The sequence below is a fragment of the Phalacrocorax aristotelis genome, chromosome 4, assembly GCF_949628215.1.
Source record: "Phalacrocorax aristotelis chromosome 4, bGulAri2.1, whole genome shotgun sequence".
NCBI classification, from domain to species: Eukaryota; Metazoa; Chordata; class Aves; order Suliformes; family Phalacrocoracidae; genus Phalacrocorax; species Phalacrocorax aristotelis.
In genome coordinates, this window is record NC_134279.1 from 42578883 (window position 1) to 42597005 (window position 18123).

Genomic DNA, 18123 nt, shown 5'->3' on the forward strand with positions numbered 1-18123 from the left:
ATTTTCCCACTGTTTGATGTGATGAGGCTGGAAGGGCACTAGGTCCTAGTTAGCTTAACCTAAGCGGCCTGCTGTTTTGCTGAGGGGAGTTAGTTTGAGAAGAAAGGATAACTGCACCACGTAGTCAGAGCGAGCAGCGGAACTCAGCCCAGAAGCCCGAACGGGTCTGATGCAACATGCAGGGTAGAGCCGACAACCGGAGGGACATCGCTTTGAACGTCTCCTTCCCGCGGTGCTGCTCCCGAAGAGGGGGGTGACCTCAGCCCCCCGGCTGTGGGGAGGGCAGGGGCTGCTTGCGCCGGGCGGGCGCGGGAAAGGCGGGGGGCACCCGGGGAGTCCCCGGCAGGTGAGCGCCCCGGCACTGCCTGGCGCAGCGGGCCGGGTCCCCGGACGGGGAGCTGCCCGCGGGCTCTCAGCCCGGTTCCCCCCGCGTATCACGTAGCGCCGTGGAGGACGGACCGGAACGGGAATTGCGAGCCCCGTCCCCGGTGCGCGGCGGCGGTAGCGGCGGCGCCGCCCGGCTCCGGCCCGCGGTCCCCGCTCCGGGGGCCGCCCCCGCGGGGCTCCGCTCGCCGGCGCGGAAAGGCGCGGAGCCGGCGGGTGGTGCACATGGGGCGGCCGGGATGAGGGGGCGCGGCGGGGCGGGCCCGGCGCTGCCCGCCCCCCGCCCGGCCCGGGGGGCTCCCCCTCCTTGCCCGCCTCCCCGTTGCGGAGGGGCGCGCTCTGCCGCGGCGCCGGCCTCTGCGCTCCTCTCCTATTGTTTTGTTTTTTTGTTTTTTTTTTTTAATTGAAACTCTTACTTAGCACATTGCGTGTGATGAGCTCATGATGCCGCGCCCCCCCGCCCCGGGCCCGGGCCGGCAGGGGGACGTGAGGCGGGCGAGGCGCGGGGGCTCCGCGCAGCGCTAGCGCTCCCCCGGCGCCCCGCAGCCGGGAGGAGGGGGCGCTCTCTCGGGCCAACGCTGCTTACCGGACTCGGGTTGTGTTTTTTTTTCCCTCTTCTTCCCCCCCCCCCCCTCCCCGGGCTGTGCGCTGAGCCGTTTGCCGCTCCGTGCGCAGGTGGACCCATGAGCTCCCCCGGGAGCGGCTCCGCCGCCGCGCAGCGCCGCGCCGGGGCGGGGGGGGCGGCCGCCAGCTCCGGCCCCGCCGCCGCGGCGGGCGGCCCCGCCCGGGGACGGGGCGGGCGGTCGTGAGGCGGGCGGGCGGGCGAAGTTTCTCCGCGGCGCCGGGCCCCTCCGAGGGACAGCGGGGAGGGAAGGACCTGGTCCCGCTGTGCTGGGAGAAGCTGCTGCTGCCGCTGCCGCCGCCGCCGCCACCAGCGCAGCCCGACTTTGGCCATGAAGAGGAAACAGAAGAGGTTTCTGCAAATGACGCTGCTCTTTACCGCGGCTCTGATTTTCCTGCCCGACATCGGCCTCTGGTCTCTCTATAAGGAAAAGCACCTGGTGAAGCCCGCCGAGCCGCAGGTAGGTGCGAAGCCGCCCGGGAGCGCTGCCCCGCCGTGCTCCGCGCTGCCCCGCCGCGCCTCTCCGGGCTGCGTGGGGCCGGGGCGCAGCGGAGGGGTGCGGGGCCGCGTGGGTCCGGGGCGCAGCGGAAGGGTGCGGGGCTGCTTGGGGTCCGGGGCGCAGCGGAGGGGTGCGGGGCCGCGTGGGGTCCGGGGCGCAGCGGCCGCCGGCGCGGTGCGGTGCGGTGCGGAGCGGAGGGCGGCAGCACATGTGCTTGTCTTACCTCCGCTCAGGGGAGAGAAAGTTGTGTGCGAACAAATGAGCCTGCCGGGCTGGGTTTGCCCGGCAAGGGCAAGGGTGAGCGGTCACAGAAGCTGGCTGTGAAATTAGGGGGACGTGGGATTTTGCACGCTTCGTTGGTTAGCCAAGGGTGATGCTGGTCGCTAATTTTCATTCCGAGAAGTGGAGTTTTTACCGCAACTTTTCTTTGCTTGCCTATCCGTAATACTTCTTGAGATGATGTGTGGCTGTACCTACGCTAAAATTGCTCGGGATCCATGGAGGTAACTAACCGCCTCGATTTTTTGATTCTTCTTCCTTTCTGTTGAAAACTCGACAGAAGTGACTGGCAGTCGCCTTCTCGTCTGAATGTTACTCGCGTGATCTGATACAACTATTCTGTGTGTAACTGATTTTCAGACTGATGCCACAACGAACTTTTAAGTATTTCCAGTTTACGATCTTCTCATTCACCGTTATTAATAACAACAATTGACATAAGCTATTTTTTTCTTAAGTTATTCTTCAACTCGCTGGGTTTATGTATGGCTCATAAATCACAGTCTGACCTGCATTAAGTGAAGTTTAGTTTTAGGGAGTTGTTGTAATGTGGTGCTTTAAAAGCCTGCCTGTAATTTACCAAAGCATATATTTGTTCTGTTCAACAGTGCTATGCTCCTACACTGTAATTGTCAGTGTAATTTAAATATAATATAAATATTTCATAGCTCATTAATCAGAAATTATGGGTTTGTTTGATCTTTTAGCTTGTTTACTACTTGCATAGCCTTCATGTTAGAGCGTTTCAGCACCATGTATCATTTTAGTGTATTAGTAGTCTTAATTTCAAGGGTCATCACCCATATATATAATGTGCTTTCCACATACTAAATGTATTTAAGTTAACAACTTCAATTGAACAATAAGATATTTGATTCTTTGTTAATATAGCTATCTACTGCAGAAGTTAGTCTTCCAAAGTATCGTAACTTTGGTTAATGAAATATGCTGAAGAGAAGATAGTTTATTACTACAGGAGGAAGTTCGGGATAGCTTCTTAAATTGAAGCTTACTTTATCTATCCAAGGGTTTTAAAATGCAGTAGGTGTCAGGTGCTAGATTTTAGTTACAAGTCATTTCTGCTGAAAGAAAATTGTACACAATCGTAAGTGCCAGTCATTAGTTTACAAGGTGCATACTGTAATCTTTGCAGTTTCTAATTTACTTCATGATTTAGGAACGCTAAGGTGTTCTATGCAAATAAATGATTTCCATGTTTGTTGCATGGCTCTTTAAAAGACACATGCCTTGACAGAAAATTATATTTCTAATCTTCAAGACTGTACCCTAAGTAGAACATGACTGGATTGCACTCGAAAGATAAAATGGTGGGAAAAAACCTTGGAGGTCAGCAGATGAGCATACATGAAGGGCTAGTGAGACTTGCTAATAAGACCCCAGCAAATTTTAAATCCTAGGTTTCCTGGAGGGGGTTTTCTACTATTTTCATTTACTTTTTTCCCCCAATCTTTTTTTCTCCCCATCCGAATCCTAATTGGATAGTAGTGGGACTGTTTAATGGGAAAACAATAAAAATGAGCAACGAAACCTTGAATCTTACAGCTGACTCTAATGTAATTCCACTGTCACTGTCAGAATTGAAGTCATGTTGGCAATGTCATTACCCAGTGAGGATAGCAGGTTGAAGTAGAGGTGAGTAATGCAGTTATGGTACTTGGGTCTTTTGATGTGCACATTATAACCCAAAATGCGTACAAGGAGCAAGGGTTGAAATACAAGTTTTGAGTTTGACTCTTTTAAATATAAAGGAAATCGTAAGAAGATGGTCAGTGTGTTTCTTTGAGACTACACTAGAAATGAGGTCATACTATAAAAGACTACATTAGAATAGTGAGAGAGTATCATAGTAGAAATATAACTTTTTTTTCCCCTCCTGTTAAGTTAGCAGGAGACGTAAGAATTTCAACACTCAATGCAGTCGTTCTTTGCCCTTGAGGTGTTCACTTACTCAGTACTTAGTGTGACTTAGTACAAGTTTACAGTCCTACTGAAACCGCAGTAGACTTTTATTATATATTCTAAAGGTGTTTTAGGTTACCTAGGTATGTATGTAGAGTCAGCACATGAGACGGCAATGTACAGTCAGGCTGCTATGGTATGTCCTGACCATGGAAGAGGGGCAGAGCTGTCAATGGCTTGCCACAGGCTGAACTGGTTTTGCCCTCATGGGTAAAATATGTGTCTAGTGGTATTCTGACCTTGGCAGTAATGCTTATAAACATGGCGTCTTGTTTTAATAGCAATTAAATGAATGTTACTGATCTTCAGGTTTTTTTGAGGACGTGGCACAGTGAAATTCTGATTTTCTGACTAGTTGAAAATTAAACTTTCCAATGCATTGCTAAAGCAGACATCCCCAAACCTCCCTGTGGATGAGGACTTGGTCAGCCTCTCCCGTCACCTAAGCTGCTTGCCACAGCAACGGAACAAAGGAGGGATAGCAGGCTGATGGAGGAGACATCGACATCCTGACAGCAATAAGCAGAGAAGCTGTTCAAAAGCAGTCCACAATGCAAAAATTTCCTATGAATGTGTAGAACCGTGTCCCCTCAGGACCGTGTCATTCTCAGTGCCTAAAAGAGGGCACCTGTGCTCTTTAGTGCTATCTAGATATTCCAATGTGACAAAATAAGTTGACTTTTTTATTCTTTAAAATAGTGCTGCAATAAGTTACATAAGAGTATTTTTTTGTCATTGTGCAGATTCTGTTTCTGAGCAGAGAAGCTCTTCTTCTTTAGGAAAGATTAAAAGACGAGAAAATGGTATTGACAACCCTGATTTCAGACAGCATTAATTATTTTGATCGCTGTGCGTTAATTCTATAAGCATTATTAACCTCTAAGTGTTTCATACAAACTTTCTTTTTTTTAACCTAGCATGTTTTCCTAAGGTTTTCACTTGTGAACTTGATAGACTTGGTCTTCGTATTTTCATAATTGTTATTTACTTTTGGTTTATCACAAGTGGAACTTTGAACGTAAAGATACAGCTACTAAGATTCTGAGTTACACAGAGCAATGAGCTCTCCATAAAATATAGTTTGACAATAAAGCGATACACGTGAGGAAAAAATATAATCAATTTCTGGTTTAATTCTTTTTAAGTCAGTTTTCCTTGCTGTACTATGGGAATAAGGGATATCGAATAGGGTATTTTTATTGCCTGTTTAAAAAAGTCTTATAAATGTGTGTCCTTGCGTTTTGATTACAGTTTTTGTGATTAGTTTAACTTTGTCTGCTTTTTTTTTTTTTTTTTGTCACTGAAATATTATGTATGTAATATAAGTGTCCTGTCTGATCTTTTCTTTTGACAAAATCTCAAGGCCAGGGTGTTTGGATTCTAAGTTACGCTGATAAAACTTTGAATTTTGGTTTTGTTTTCTGTGGAGGAAAAGCAACAATGCAGTACAATCAGCAGGATGTAATTCTAGTCCAAACCTGCTTATCTGATAAAGTTAGTACCACTTTATGTGGCTACAGTAGGGCTTTATCCTTGTCTGTTTCTATTCTTTAAATATATTAAAAATAACTTCATGTAAAAGAACCAAATTTCCTGCAGCAGTTTTCCAGTGTCCGTGATACAGGTATTTGGTGATAAGCGTTGTGGGAGATGTTTCTTTCTGATCTTTTGGGAGGCCAGTGTGGTTGGCTGAAGGGAGGGCAGCCCGGTGAAGTAACCCCTAATGCATTTCAGCTTCATGTGGTACTTTTTTCATTCAGTTGTCATCTCCCTGCTTCCCGGGGTCAAATCTCCTCACTTAAAATTGGATTGAACAGCAGCATCTCTTAATCACAGATCCTCTGTGATACTTATTCATTGGTGTATTACTGAAAGGCTTCATGATGTGTAAAGTAAGGAGAGAAGGTAGATTTCTGGCTTTGTTTCACTTATGCTTTGGCGCAGTGGGGAATGCTACTTTAACCTCCTAATTTAGGTACTTCTGCGGGAGGAGGTGGTGTTGGTCCTTTTTATTTTGGTATGTGCATGGTACCCAGAGCAAAGACCAAAATACAGCCACGCTGTCAGGGGAAAGTGTTGGTCCATGGGATGGAGTCACATTCTCTTTCCCTTGTCCTGTGAATTCTGTATTTCTCTCTGGTTAGCCCCCTGATTATGTCTTTATCTTGGGATATGTGACGTACAGATTTAAGTGAACTCCTCAGGGTGAGGAGAACTTCATTCTTACTAGTCCCGTGTCTGTGTTGTAGTTGACAAACAGGCACAAAATCCACCTTCGAAGCCTGGTGACTCTGAAAGTACTAACTTTCGCTCCTGAATCCAGGAAGCTGTTTCAGCCTGAAATCTGTCATGCAAACAGTCATTAGCTTCTGAAGTTAGTGAAAGAGGTGAAAATTTAAAATTATCCCAAAGTGCAATTTTTCCTACTATTTAGTACACAGGTTCTCATAATCATAGCTGTTAACTCTGTTTACTTACTGTTGATGCCAGTGAAGTACAAAGCTTGGCTTGGTGGATTCTTTTTCTGGAGCTGCATAAAAAAGCTGCATCTTGAAAGTGAAACTTTTTTTTTTCCCCCAACTTAGCAGTATTTCCCTTGCTTTTCCAGTTGATTTCAACAGCTACAAAATCTTGTACTAAGAACGTTTCAGTTAGGACAGAAATAGACACCCATTTCTTATGATTGCCCTGTCAGGACACTGTCAGTTACTTACGTATTTAGTTCCACTGTCCAGTTACGTACCTTTGCCTTCACCACAAAGTCGTGAGGTGGAAGAGTTTTGTTTCTCTTTAACAGAGGAGTAAATAAAGTATAGAGTGACAAACAGGCCCCAGTCTACAGAAGTAGCTGCTTGACTATTGCTGACATTAATTTGTACTATTTTAGGAGAGTGCATGGGCAACCATAAAAAATATTGATAAAATGAAGCCTTGCTTTCTATGCTCTGTTTCTCAGTTTCCATGCATGTGCTGTTCTAAGCAAGTCCTCATTTCTCTCCCCAGAGCAGCAGCTGGGACCTGGTGTGTTCAATCCTCTTTTATTCTACAGCCCTGTTCATTACTGTGCTGGTGTGTCACCTCCAAGAGCCCCTATAGATTACATGGCATGGCAAAACAAAGCTTGGTGTCTTAAAATGCAGTGCATTGGCAGTCTGCATTTGCCATTTAAGTATTTAATAGTCATACATTTAACACTCTGTAATTCACTTCTTTATCTGAATTGCTTAAGTATAATTTTATTCCCCTGTATATATTGGAGCCTACTGAGGAAAATATCATTTGAGGTCTAAAACCTTTGTTACTTTTAAGGTACAATATTATTTTTGGCAATTAACAGTATGTTTCTGTTGTATTCAGTGTACCAGAGGGAGCCCTCCTGTGGTTAATTTAATACCTATCAATTTCCAGGAATGTTACTAAACAGAGTGTATCTTACAGGATAAAATGGACTGGTTTCTATATTTAGTTTTCTTTCCATTTAACTCATCATTTGTAATGCATTTCAGCTAATATTATTGTGTGTAGTTACCTATTTTTTCCGAAGCGCAGTCATTTCAGATTAATCCAAATCAAAACACAAGGCCAAGAAACCTCTGTGCGTGCCAACATTTGGACTTGTAGAAAAACAACTGCGATGAGGGGGACTCCATAGCCTTAATTGAAGCAGTGGGATACAAGATTGCTCACTGACTGGGGGGGGGGTACACCCAAGCTGTGTTTTGTTCCCTCACCAGGGCATGATGCTCACTTCTTTCCTAAACTTCCTCATCTCCCTGTGCTGGGAATGCAGCTCTTGTGTTTGGGTCTGGGGAACTGCAGTGGTACCATAGGTGCGTCCCGGCTGGGAGCCAGACTGCACTGTGCCGCTGTGCGTGCTCTTCGTTCAGTGGAGGTGCAACCATTTGTGTACGCAGGCGTCTGTTTACATATAGAAGAAAGAACAATTCAGCTTTTCTTTGCTTTTTCTTTTTATGCTCAGACAGGTAACTTACGGTCTTTGTCTAGCGATACGCTGATGCACACATTTCTAGGAATTGACTAATTGACTTAGCAAGACTGAGTGTATGCTAACTATTTCAATGGATCAGGGCCAGGAACAGACATGTTTGTTTACTTTAAATAAGGCTGAAAAAAATTAACTCAGAGGTTGACAAGTTAAATACAATGCAGCTGAAGAATCCCTAGCTAAACATTCTACATCTATTGTAAATGTTCCTTACTGTCAAGAGACCAAATTATGCTCATTGAAAGAAATAGCAGTCCCAGATTTTTAACGTTTCTTTAAAATGTGAAAAGGCTTTATTAGGAGATGTCAACCTGCTGAACCAACTCCTTTCTGAGAATTCCAGTGTAAACTGGTTTTTAAGGTCCAGCTCTATTGTGATTCATTTGTTTCAAACTGGTTTTGACAATTGTCGCATTTGGAGGAGTTTCACTGGGTGATGGGCTTGGCTGGGTAATCTTTCTCAAAATATGTCTTCAGCAGAGAAATGCTTTCCCTATACTGTATGAAAAAACGCTATAGGAGTGGCCTACTTGAGGAGGTTTGCTCAAGAGGTAGAGCAGAGGAAGAAAATCTGTTGAGGAATTTAACAGGACTTGATACTTCTCTTTCAAATCCACCTTCATTCCCATTATTTTCACACATTTTTCTTCACAGAGAAGATGACATGACTCCAAGTCTATGCAAATACCTGGTGATCAAGTCAACTGTTTAATCACCAAGCTAATAGCAATATATTGAGAGAGTTGTAGGAATAAAAATGATGAGGTGTATGTGCAGCTAACATGGAAATATATAGACTACTATATCCCACTCTTTTCTGGATGTCTGTACTCTGCAGGGTCAGAGCTGCCATGTTCCTGTTCAAGGCAGTGTTTCACAGGGACACTGTTATCTTACGCTGCCATTTTAAGATCTCTTGGAAGATCTTATTGAAGGAATTTCCTGTTCCCTCTTTCTCCTGGTCAGATCCTGTTTATTGAAGACCTCTGCCTTCACTTTAGGAAGCAGCCATTAGCTGAAATATGAGGCTTTCATCTAGCCACATGCGGATTTAACAGATAACTACAGCATCCCTTTCCCGCATCACCTCCAGCTGTTGGTTACCATCCAACGCCTGATTTTTTCAGCCAAATCTCTGGTGACAGGACATAACGGCATTTGACAGATGCTTCATTGGATCATCTGAAACCACCTCCACAACAGTTTAAGCTTATTTGCCAGCCTCCCCCTGAAGTTGTTGAAGAATATTTGCAGATCTTTTTCAGACCCATGTGAGCAGTAACCCTTATAAAAGCTACAGCAGCAAGGAGTTTGGGGATTGGTGACATCTGGCAGTGCCGTGAATGTACAGCGCCCTGAAACTTCTGTCAGGTTTCTGCCAGCTAAGGGTTACCATGTCCACTGCAGTTTCCTACACTTTGCCAGTTTTGGGTTTTTTTTAGTTTTTAATGCCAAATTTACAGTGCAAATTGGACATAGTAGACTAGAAAATCTGGCCCATACAACTTAAATGTTTAATTGATTAGTGATAAAGCATTGATTCCATGCTTAAGATGCAATGGTGATTTAACAGTCTACTTCTGTGTGATACAGCGGTTTATGACGGGATGCGATACTGCTAAGAGATTTAGCTAGGCAGAGTAATTATCTGAACTAGAATTTGGTCAGGACACCAGTGTTAATACAGCATGCTTTAGAAATTGGATTGCTCACTGAAGTGTGTAAGTGTAGATTTATCAGACAAACTTAAGGTGCTCATTTGCTTAAAGAAGCATAATTTTTCATACTTGTACTTAAAATAGAATAACAGATGAGTTTATTTAGAAAACTTTAACCTGTTTACTTATTATTGCTCTCTGAAAATAGTTTTCTATAAATTAAGTATTAGGAGAATGCAAACAAGTGTTTAGGACAAGCAAGAACATTTTACAGCCAGCCTGTGACAAGTTCTGTTTATAGACTGAGATGGGGAAGAGCACAGGCTCCCTGTGTCTCTGTTCAGAGCCAACCTCGGGGAAATACAGGCCCTGCATGTTTATTCCTGCAATGTTAACAGCTTCTGTAGTGTGAGGTGTAAGTATTTTATCCCATATGTTTTTGCCTCACTGTGATTAAAATCTCCCAATTTTGCGTTAGGTAATTGTCTGTCACAGGCAGTTTGTTTTTCTGTTTTGTCATCCAGTCCCTGGGCTAAAAGTTGCGCGTGTAACGTAGCATTTGGGGGGTAATGCTGCTGAAGCTTTACGTGGTTGTATCGGAGAAGGCAAGGTCAAGCAAGTGCACGTGTACTTGGGAGGTTTGCGATATTCCCACCCGTAAGAATTACCTCCGACAGATACTGGCAACTGAAATCTCTCTTCTGCACAGATTAACTATACCCTTGGCAAAATTTTTCCAGTCCCTGGCAAAGCCTGCACAGGTGTGGCAGTAGTTAGCCAGAACTAGATAACTTGAGAATAGACTGCAAATTCAGTAAATCTTGTGCTGAACCTGTATCCTTCAGTGGTTCACCAGCTCTGAATCACCTGTCTTGCACAGTGTAATAATAATGGAGTAGTTCACTTTTATATATATATGACTTTTTTATATGAGAGGCAATGCCTACTGCGGCCCTCTTGTTTTACACATGGCAGCACACCGCTGTCCCTTGCCTCTTTCTCTCCTTTGTATTTTTTTTTTTTGGGGGGGGAGACGTGTTTCAGCTTCTTTAATGTTTTTGATATCTCATTTGATTGCTGGGTAAATTATTACACTGGATTGCTTGAATCTTGGAAATTTTTAGATTGCTTTTTCTACAGAGTGGTAGCTTCACATTAGCATGGGGAATGCATGAAAAAAGACACATTAATGCCATCCTACAAGAAATACATTGCAATTTTTCAGGCTCTGATAAATGACTACATTTTAAGTTGCATTTGATACGGATACAAAATGAATGACAGGCTTGAACGGATGTTGTTCTTCCAGAATTGCTCAACATAAACTAAAGTGACAGTCAAATTGCTGATAAAATTTTGCAATTATAACACCAGTATAAAAATGTAAATGCAGACCTTTTATGACATTAAGTAATGAATTCTCCACTAAAGTTACAAAATTGTCAGAAACACAGCATACATGGACATAAAAAGTACTTGGGAGGGCTGTAAAAATTAGCAGAAAACTCAAAAATGTCATGCAAAAGCATCACAGTAAAATATTTCTGCAGTAGATTTAAACTGTGTTTCATATCAGATTAAATCTTTTTCCACATAAGGGCATCCTTCACATAATTCCCAATGATGGTGAAGCAGTGGGAACTTCTCCAAGTATGTGGAGACACTCCTCCTAATGATGGTCAGATTTTATTTGGATTTATATTACTTCTTGATATGTATAGCGGTCTGAGAGAAGAATGGTTTTATCTCTCCATTTTCCCTAAAGTGGTCCATTTGAGAGATACAAGCCCAATGGAAGCACAGCCAGAACATGTATGTTAGCCTACGCTTTGCTAACATGAAAGTGAAATTATGTTCACCCCCACCAAGTGCCTATATATACTAATGGAATTTAAAAATAAAGTTGAAAGCTGGCATCTTGAACGCTGCAAACAGACATGCCATGTGTGCAGGAAGGGCTGCAGCGGAGGACAGGGAACTTCTGGAGCTCCTTCAGGAAAAACAACAAAGCTGAGGAGTGGGAAATAAATCTGACTGGAAATGCAATCCACTACCTAATGTGATCTTCCCCTGTCTTCCTCTCTCCTTGCTTCATGAGGAGAGGATGCACCAAGAGCAGTAAAGATGCAGAGACGTTGTTTAAGCCATCCATACACAAAGCATAGAGAGAAACTGCTTCAGAAAGAGCTGTTATTAACGCAAGACTACTTTTTATAAAACTGAGGTGGTATCTCGGCAAATTACTACTCAGAAATTCCAAGTGCTGCAGTTCATATGCTGACCCCACACAGAGTAATAGTGCAGTTACTGAAGATAAAGGTGTTTTCATTGAAGCAGCTTCAATACGAACAAGTGAGAGAGAAATCTTTCTTCAAATGCTCAAGATGCAGAACAGATGTTTCCTTCAGAAGCAATGAAGAAAAATTGTATTTTATATTGGGAGAAGGAGATGGCATCATGCTAAGCAGCAACCTGCTTCTGCATCTGGAATGGATGTGCATGACAAATGAACACAGGAGATCAAGCCCAGGACGTGTATTTACTGCCTGGGCACGTTGTAACCCTTTCAGATGGAGGTCTTAGAAAAACTTGCCTTTTTCTTGTGTTGTACTAACGTTTGTTCTGTGATTTATGAGAATAAAATCTTACTGAAATTAGTTCAGAACTAAAATTCAGTGAATTGAGACTCTTCAGTGCATTTTAAAGGAATTGTTAGTAGACTAGATTCTTCAGAAATGGTTGTTACTGTGGGCTTTGTTTTTTCCTGTTATTTTTTTATATGCATAAATACACACATATATACATACACACACACGTGTATGTTTGTTTATGGGCATGAGGAGGTGAGGAGACCATCTTTGCTTCCTACAAGGAGAGGGAGTTTATTTTTCTTAATGTAACATGCCCTAACAATCTTATGAGGAATGGAAAAATTTTGTGAAAGACACCATGCAAATACATGGGAAAGCGTATGTTTGAGTATAAATTCAGTACGATCGACAGTGTCTTTGGCATTTTCCAGCTGTGTTTTTTAATAAATGTGGATTTTTCGTTTGTTTTTGTCTCCCCTCTTTATTCAGAGACTGTATGTGGGGTAGCTTTATGTTCAGTTTTTGAACACTGATAACTTTAGATGGTCTACTGAACTTTTTTTTTTCTCTCTACTTGTAGGTCTTGAAATATGTAGGTGATAAAGATGTTGGCTCATTTCATTTATGCCTTTGATTCTTTCCAAGCTTTCCTGTTAGGCATTTCTACACCTTAGACAATGGACCATCATATATATTTCTTTAGGAACAAGTTTGTTCAAAAAATACTTGCCCAAAGCTCCTGTCTTTACAATATACTTTGCTAACCTGCTTTTCTCCTGGTGTGTGATTTAAAATAATCAAACAACTGACCTTCTCTTCTCTTTAGTAACCTTCTTCATATTGCAGATTAACCTCCAATTTACCAATCTGGTTGTTAGAGAGACCAGCTACTCTCTTTTAATGACAATGGAGAGTGAGGAGCTGCCAGAGCGGTAGGATGGAAGTGACAGGAAGGAAACGTGAAAAAAAGGAAAATGAACAGCCAGGAGACAAATAAGGAAAAAATATCCCATCAAATATATTTCTCGAACTTCTAAGTGATGTTGCTGTCATGTTTCCTATGCTTTCCCTTTCATCTTGCTCTAATCTGCATCTCTGGCATATATTGTTATCATATTATTTTTTTAAATGCTTGCTAATTGCAACTTTGCTTCTCTAGTCTCATTTATTATAACATATTAGTAAAGTTACTTTGGAATACCCTGGGTTAGTGATGCATTTTAAACCACTTTAAAATGACCCCAGGTTAGGTCAATTATTGAAGTAGTGATTGGAGTAAGCTCTTAGTTTTATGTTAACCACATCGTACAAATATGACCTGTGGTCTTTTAATGTTGTAGTGAATTGAAAATGTGTGAATAAAGCATGCTTCATATTTTTATGTAGCAAACTGAGGCTCCTCGAGGGGACACTCTATAAGCTTGTGTTCTTCTGCTGTACATGCCAGTCAGCTTTTTGTACTAGTGCTCTGAGAGAGCAGGCTTAACTTTTGAGATAAAGGGAAAAGTTAGTGAGGTGCGGGTGCTGCTTATGGCATGTTAGGTGTCAGTGCACTCACCCCTTCTGTATCCCCCAGCTTAATAGACCCATGCTACTACACCTGTACTTGGACAAAACAGTCTCTCTCTCTTCCTTTGCAGCCTGAAGGTTGGAAGGACTGAGCAGTTCATGATGTTTTGGTGTGGGAACTGTAGCTTGGTGATGCTCTTTGAGCTCCTCCCAAAACCAAGGGGAGCTTCTTAGTGGGGCTGCCTTACTTTGGGCTTTGCAGAGCATGCCCAGGGAACAGCAGTGCATGTGGAGAGGAGGGCCCCAGTTGCCCCATGGCACCGCGGCCGCCATCAGTGTTGATGCCTGGTAATGTGCTGATGCAGGACTTGAGGTGGCCCCCCTGAATCATGTTTGCCATGGCTGGGAGGAGTGTGGTGTCAAGCAGTGTTTAAATGTGACATAATGTAGCTGTTAAGGTGGTCTGTGAGGTACACCAGGCTGAAAATTGTAAGAAGGAAGTGTGTTTTACCCCCACCGTTGGAACACGAGCACAAGGGGGAAATCACTGTTATTTGTGGTGCAGGGAGACTAGAGGGGTATTGTAGGGAAGTGAAGTTTTTTGTTTGCCATGTATTTATATCTGTCTTTAGGATTTGCTGTTGATCGCTGTCAGAAACAGATAGTTGGCTAGATGGACCTTTTTGTATGACTTTTATACAAGTCATTCTTAAACTAATAATGTGTAAGGTAAAATCATCCATAGTAGCTGCTGATAGGAAATCAAGTTGTGGAATAGGAGGAGATTTTTGAATGAGTTACTGGATGCTGGAGAGTGTTCTGGTAAGCCAGAAAGAATAATAAATGCTAGACAGTTCAGTGTTGCAGCTCCACAGTGAATTTGAGGTGTGGCACACCGAGAAAGCACACACCTTAGACTAAGTGTAACTGTAACAATATGCATTTTTCTGTTATAAATGCATGTCTTGGTGCATGAGTTAATATGTGAGGGAGGCTAAGGACACTATTTCAAGATTCTAAACTTTAATTGATATTTATAGGGGCGCTGATCCCCATCATCTCTGTCTTCTGTTAAGTGCTAGCAATAGGATCACAGTCTTCTGCATAGTTAAGTTTGCTTTTAATTTTTATGCAACATTTTCTCTTTTTCTCTGTCCTAAATGGTGGTAAATTTTTCCTCCTTGGGATAAAACATGGACATGTTGAATATGGCAGTGTCATAAGGAACATCTTACGTCTGGCATTGTGTCAGTATATGTGGAACAGCTTCGGGGGGTGTGTTTTTTGTTTCAGGTTTGATTTTTTGTTTAATACTGAAGGGAAATATTTGCTTACATTGATATGTTGCATATAAAGAGGCAATTATGGCCTTAAAATATTTAAATTACTCTGAAATATCTGCAGAGATGTACATTCATTCCTCTAACTTGAACTCTTGAGTACTTATAGATATGACTGTGATGTGTTGCTATTTCCAAATGGTTCCCATTTTCCTGGTATTGAACGTTGTTTGATATCAGGGCTGTATTTTTTATTTCAATATGAATAGAATCTACCGCAAGAACGTGTGTCTTAACCAGCTAAGAATAAAGAAAAATATCTCTTCCCCCTCCGCCTACCCCGCCTCAGTAGAAGTTACTTACAGGAAACCTTATTCATTAGGATTCTACAGGCTGAGCTGGTCAGGGGTTTGCCAGGTGCTTACCAGAACACCACTTAAGAGTTTGCTGACAGTAACTGGTGAAGATAAAAGCTCATTTCTCTTCCCACCCCCCCACCTTTTTTTGGTGTGTTTTTTTTTTTTTTTTTTGAAGTGAATAGCATAATGTAAGTTGCTAATGTGAAGCAGTACATCTAAGATGGAAAAGGTTTTTTTAAAGAATTCTCCTGAAATTTAGTTTTAGAGTCATAGAATGGGTTGGGCTGTAAGGAACCTTAAAGATCATCTAGTCCAATCCCCTGCCATGGGCAGGGATATATTTCACTAGTTAGATTGCTCAATGCCCTGTCCAGCCTGATCTTGAACCCTTCCAGTGATGGGGCATCCACAACTTTTCTGGGCAACTTGTTCCAGTCTCTCAATCACCTCATCATAAAAAAAAGTCTTCCTTATGTCTGATCTAAATCAACCATCTTTCAGTTTAAAACTGTTGCCCCTTGTCCTGACGCTAGAGGCCTTGGCAAAAAGTCTCTCCTTACCTTTCTTATAAGTCTCCTTTATATATTGAAAGGCCGCAATAAGGTCTCCTCAGAGCAATGCATGTTTATTTCTGAAAACCTCCTGCACTTCTACATATGATGTAGAAATTTGTTTTATTTCTCTCTTTCCCAAATACATGCCTGCTATATATTCCTAGCTTGTATATACAAGTTACAGTGTGGTACTATCAGCTATACTGTTTACCAGGTGTCAGGGCTTGAATTTTAGAATTAAACAAGTGCTTCCAGGGTATTTCATAGCAAAACAACAGGATTTTCAAAAAAATAGTCTTCATTGCCATCATCCTCATTACTGGAGTAAAGCTCCCATTGCCTTCAATGGGAACTGAGTTTTGTAATCAGTGCTGTCAGTCACCATCTGGACTGACGTTCTCTTTCATATCTGAATCTTACCATAGAGTCGTTTCTTTCTGGTATGCCATCTGTCAGGCAGTTTCTTTTGACTTGTTTCCAGCATCAACCTTTGTACCTTCTTTCATGTCCTCTTTTGTGCTCCAGTCAACCTCTCAAATCTTCATTCTCCCCGCTGTTTTTGAAATATGTTTTGAAAACCGGTGTACACATTGAAGTACCCTAGCTGTAATAGCTATTACCAAACACTAGGCAACATCAGTCATCTGAAGAAAATCTGTCAGGAGGCCAAGGCTTGGAAGGCATTGACCCCAAACCCTTTTCTCATCCCTACAAGTGATATTTCAAAGCAGTGGTTGAGGGCGAAGTTTGAACCACTGATGACTTTGAGTCTTTTCTATGGATAAAAGAAATCAGTTAGAATGGCAGTTAACCTATTAAGAGTTGATACTTTTGTAAGCTATTATATGTTTAAAAATAAGATTAAGTAGCATTAATCTAACAGTATAACTGTTTTTGAAAGGCTTTTACTCAGTAAAGCTGTATTTATGAAGACTTAAAAAACCTGTAGTTTTGAGCTGTTGTTTGCTGACGGTCCTGTGTAGTGTTTTCACCCTGACATAGTTAATGTTAAATGCCGACATTTTACTTGTCATTTTATAAGCAAATAGAGTGAAAAGTGTGAACCCAAAACCATCCAGTTTGAAAGAGAAAACAAAACCATAAGAATGTATTAGAAATAATAAATATGTAACTTTGGGGAAAAATAGTTTCTGAAAGTAAATCTAAGATAATCTTAAAAAGGGATACATCTTAATGAAATAAAGATCAGTAGTTAGCATGTGGTTTAATTAATGAGTTTTAAATATAAATCAGGCATGATATTCACTCTAACTCATGCATGGAGGAGACCTGTATGTATCTGAACAGCAGCTTTTCTTCAAAGTGGTTTCAGGGATGTGATTTTTTTCCCCAAACAAAATTTGAGTGAACTCTTGTTGGTTTATGAATTTGATTTGAACTATAAACAAGGATGATTTAGACTTTCAAAGAGATAGAAAAAGCAGTAATTTTTATAGCAGTGGGCTTTTTTTAGTGTATATATTAAAAAAAACCCCAAACTCTCACATAGTGACTAGATAGCCTACAGGTAGAAACAAACCAATTACTGTATTCATATTGTACTCATTCTCAAAGGAAAATATTATCTAGTATGAAAAGCCCTGCTTATTTCAAAGGTTAGAAAATGTGGCAACACTGTTGTGTAACAGAAAATTGAAATGGAGATTTTTAGAGGATCAAGGCTTGCCAACACCTTACCATGCTATATTTGCTCATGGTTATTTTGCATAAAAATTAATAGTAGAAGACTCTGTTGGAAAAGTATAACTGCATTGCAGAATGATTAAAAACTGATATGCAATATCTGTAGGTAATTTCATTTGTTTAAATATATTGAAATGAGAATAACCAATATTCTTCCTGAGAAGCTAAGTTGGCATAAGACACGTGCCTTTTCCCAAATATCAAATCCATTTCTTGCTGGGAACTGGTGTGAATGACCAAGTACTGGCCTGTCCCTGAGGCTTTGTTTGTGACTCTCTAGTTGCTCTGTGACCTCTAGCATATCATTTCATCTCTCTGTGATTAGCTTCCTTTATTTTTCAGATGCAGCGAGGAAAAATTCCTCTGGAAAGCAGTTTTCAGTTGCAAATGAAGAGAGTGATATGTAAAATCCAGATGACTACTGATTATTGTGTGACTGGTGTTACTGCTCAGCTTTACCTTACAATGGTTTCTTGAAGGCTCTTTGCTCTCTGGTAGGTGCTGCAGGGAGCTGGCTACTTATGTGCCCTTTTTCCTAGGATAAGATAGCTGTGATCATCTTACACCTTCAGCTCCATGGTGTCATTCTTGTACTATTCCTCTTTGAGAGGATAATGAATAAATTTGTCTGACAGAAAAGTTAGAGTGGTTTTTCACCCAGGTTAGTGGCACATTTAAGTATTTCAGTCTTACATTAC

General features: G+C 41.9%; 1 protein-coding gene across 2 annotated transcripts in view; it reads left to right on the forward strand.

The window, feature by feature from the left end:
- The first annotated feature begins 304 nt into the window (after window positions 1-304).
- GALNTL6 (polypeptide N-acetylgalactosaminyltransferase like 6) overlaps window positions 305-18123 on the forward strand; it is a 500857-nt gene continuing 483038 nt past the window's right edge. Inside the window, exon 1 of one of the 2 annotated variants that reach the window (XR_012660321.1) lies at window positions 305-1466. Coding sequence is in view for 1 of the 2 variants with exons in the window: in XM_075091134.1 (XP_074947235.1) it covers window positions 1338-1466 (129 nt within the window). In the remaining variant the exon portion in view is untranslated. The remainder of the gene's footprint in view (window positions 1467-18123) is intronic. The other variant, XM_075091134.1, reaches the window with a different exon arrangement.